Below are 2,881 nucleotides of genomic sequence, written 5' to 3' on the forward strand. Positions count from 1 at the left end.
TGTGTGTGTGTGTGTGTGTATGATGCTCCAAATTGGACTTAATGAATTTTATAATTTTATTCCAAGCTGTAAATTTTTACAAATTGCTATTGTTATTGATCTTTGCACGATTTTCATCTAAAAATTAATAATGTGGCATCTAGTGTAATCATTGAGCTTTCAAGCTTCGATAAAATTTGAAATTCTTCTCTACGTTTGATATTAAGTACGCTCTTCTCCGTTTTATCATTAGCACTTACGTGTGTGCATGGACATGCGCACACCGACACACGAACGCACACATGTACGTACGTACGCACGCACGCTCACACGCACACACACACACATACGCATACACACACACTGTGTGTATGTAACTTTTTTGTGGGCATCACTGTTTAGTGTATCCATTCATTTTTGTGGTATACATTACCGATTCGCAAATAATTAAATAACAAGAATAATAAATCCTGAAATGTCTGTATTTGTTAAAATATCCCTGATCTGATATTTAAATATTCAACTAATTTGTTAAGGTTTATACGTATTATATAGACAGTAGATTTTAATTCCATAAATATTCGATTTGTGCCTTTCAATTCCATAGTTGGTTGCATGCTTTCTTTTTTCTATGTTTTAATGAAGAAGAGGTGTTTACATATTCTCTCAATGATACCATCATAACTGTTGCACTCAGTTTTTGTTTTGCGTGGTGACTCTGCAACATTGATAACTGCTCATGTATTGCGTGGCTGGTTCAGAAGGCATGAAGTTTTGTGTCTGCATATGCAATTTATTTCTGTTAGCTTTGTTGAGTTAGCTGCAGTTAAGTTTATCATTTTAGCAATACAACTATAACTTGGTTTTAAATTATTGCTATTAAACAATTGCTTACATTGTTAGTTAACAGGCTTATTTAGGCTAAAATACTTTATGCTGTTATACTGTTTAGTATTTAACGAGAAAGGTGGGGTTAAAACCAGTGAATATTACATCTTACCCTGTTTATTGGTAACATGAGATAGTTGTATATTTAATCTTATATTTGTACCCTCTATCTTCTAGTTTGTTTGGCTGTGTTCTAACGTTTTTAGTTATGTCGAAAATTTCTTTATTAAACGACAGGTTAGAGAACCTTCTGTTAATTTTTCTTAGGTTTTGAAAACTATAGCTGATTGGTTGAATCCGTAATGTATCTTAACTTTTGTTTGGGTAACTATATGGTCTATACTTGTCCATAATAAAGTTGAATATGATATCAAAGGAATTAACTGTGATCAAGTTAGCGTTACTTTGAAGCCGAAATCGTTGAAGGTTCTGATTAATTCTTTTCTATGTTTGTCTGTGAAGACCAACTCGTCGTTTTTGTAGAGGCCTATGTCCTTAGTCATGAATTTATTTTTCAGAGTATTTAGGCTATACAAATCGGAAAGATTACATATCTCTGTGCTGTTGGACGGTCTCATGCTGATATCGAGTGAACCAGTAAGGTTTACTTGCTTAATCCAGTCGAGGTGTTGTTGAAAAGTTGTTTTTATGGCTTGCATAATGATATCTATGTCATTGTCATCCATATTATACGAATTGATAACTTCTTGAGCATTGGTAAGTAACGATTTCCAGAAAGGATAAAGTTCAAATTGAGTGAATTTGAATTCACTTTCATTGTAGATATTTTTGAAACCAGCTAATGATGGTGCTAAGACTGTAGTATGAAACTTGAAGTCATGGAGGACTAGTGTTGAGTATGATTATGATAACGTGCTATATATGAAAACATAGATGCAAACATACATATACACATACATACACATCTATAATTCTGCCTTTTTCAAATTTCCAATTTCAGATGGAACAAAAGAATGTTTAGAAAATCAGAAAAAACAAAATATTATGAACAAGGAAGATGATAATTCGTTATTCATATCGCATCCAGAACAACAAATTCATTGGAATAACCAATTTATGAACTATCATAATCAGAAAGCGTCTAGTGTATTTAATCTCAATAGTGCCAGAATATCTTCAACAGATTTCTGGCAACAAAAACCAAAAGACATGCAATGTAAATGCAAAGAGAATTTGACTATGAAAGAAAGTTTTCATGAACAAAATTTCAATTGGATAGTGCAGAAATTAATATTAGGACAATATGTGAATTTTCCATCCAATGTTTATTCGGAGCAGCTATCATTGACTCTTACACTTCTAGCTGAATTGGAAGCTAGTGGTGCGTTAGCAGTTGGTTAACAATAACCGAGGGGATTGACTTGTATCATCATAATGAGATACAACCTATTCAGACAATAAAAAATATAAACTTTTTTTTTGTTAATCAATGAATAAAATCTTTTTTTTTTAACTTGTTTCCGTCATCGGACAGTCGCCATGTTGGGGTACCTCCTTGAAGGTTTTAGTCTAACAAATCGAACTCCAGTATATTTTTTAAGGTCTTATTCTAATGGTCTCATTTAACGAAACATTATGGGGATGTAAACAAACCAACAACGGTTGTCAAGTGGTGGTGGACAAACACAAAGACGTGTGTATATACATATACGAATATCTATATGCATATGTGTATGCATATATATATATATATATATATATATAAAACTTAGATAACTTAGGTTGGTTTCGGTCATTATCGGCCCAGGCCATGACTAACTCAGTAGCACCACTTGGAAAGTTTTTAGTTAATTATTTCGGGACACCATGGACCACTCAAGCAGATATTTGTTGGTTAAGACGTATCCAGGTATAGGTGGTTTATCCGGTATTTCCTGGAGGAATTTGTCCAGGTACCGTTTGAAAGCTGTGGGGTCTTTTTCTACTTTAATTTCTTCTGGGATAACATTGAAAAGAGCAGGACCATTTGCAGTGAACACATTGTGTCGCAATG

The 2,881-nt window shown here is 33.3% G+C and overlaps 1 protein-coding gene across 3 annotated transcripts in view; it reads left to right on the plus strand.

Annotated features, from left to right (window-relative positions):
• LOC106881721 (uncharacterized) overlaps positions 1-2,303 on the plus strand; it is a 31,169-nt gene extending 28,866 nt beyond the window's left edge. For 2 of the 3 annotated variants that reach the window (XM_014932202.2, XM_014932203.2), the window contains one exon: positions 1,829-2,303. In XM_014932202.2, coding sequence (XP_014787688.1) covers positions 1,829-2,229 — 401 coding nt within the window. In that variant the 3' untranslated portion in view covers positions 2,230-2,303. The remainder of the gene's footprint in view (positions 1-1,828) is intronic. The other variant, XM_052966350.1, reaches the window with a different exon arrangement.
• The last annotated feature ends 578 nt before the right edge of the window (positions 2,304-2,881 follow it).

Source organism: Octopus bimaculoides, chromosome 3 (genome assembly GCF_001194135.2).
Source record: "Octopus bimaculoides isolate UCB-OBI-ISO-001 chromosome 3, ASM119413v2, whole genome shotgun sequence".
In the NCBI taxonomy this organism is placed as follows: Eukaryota; Metazoa; Mollusca; class Cephalopoda; order Octopoda; family Octopodidae; genus Octopus; species Octopus bimaculoides.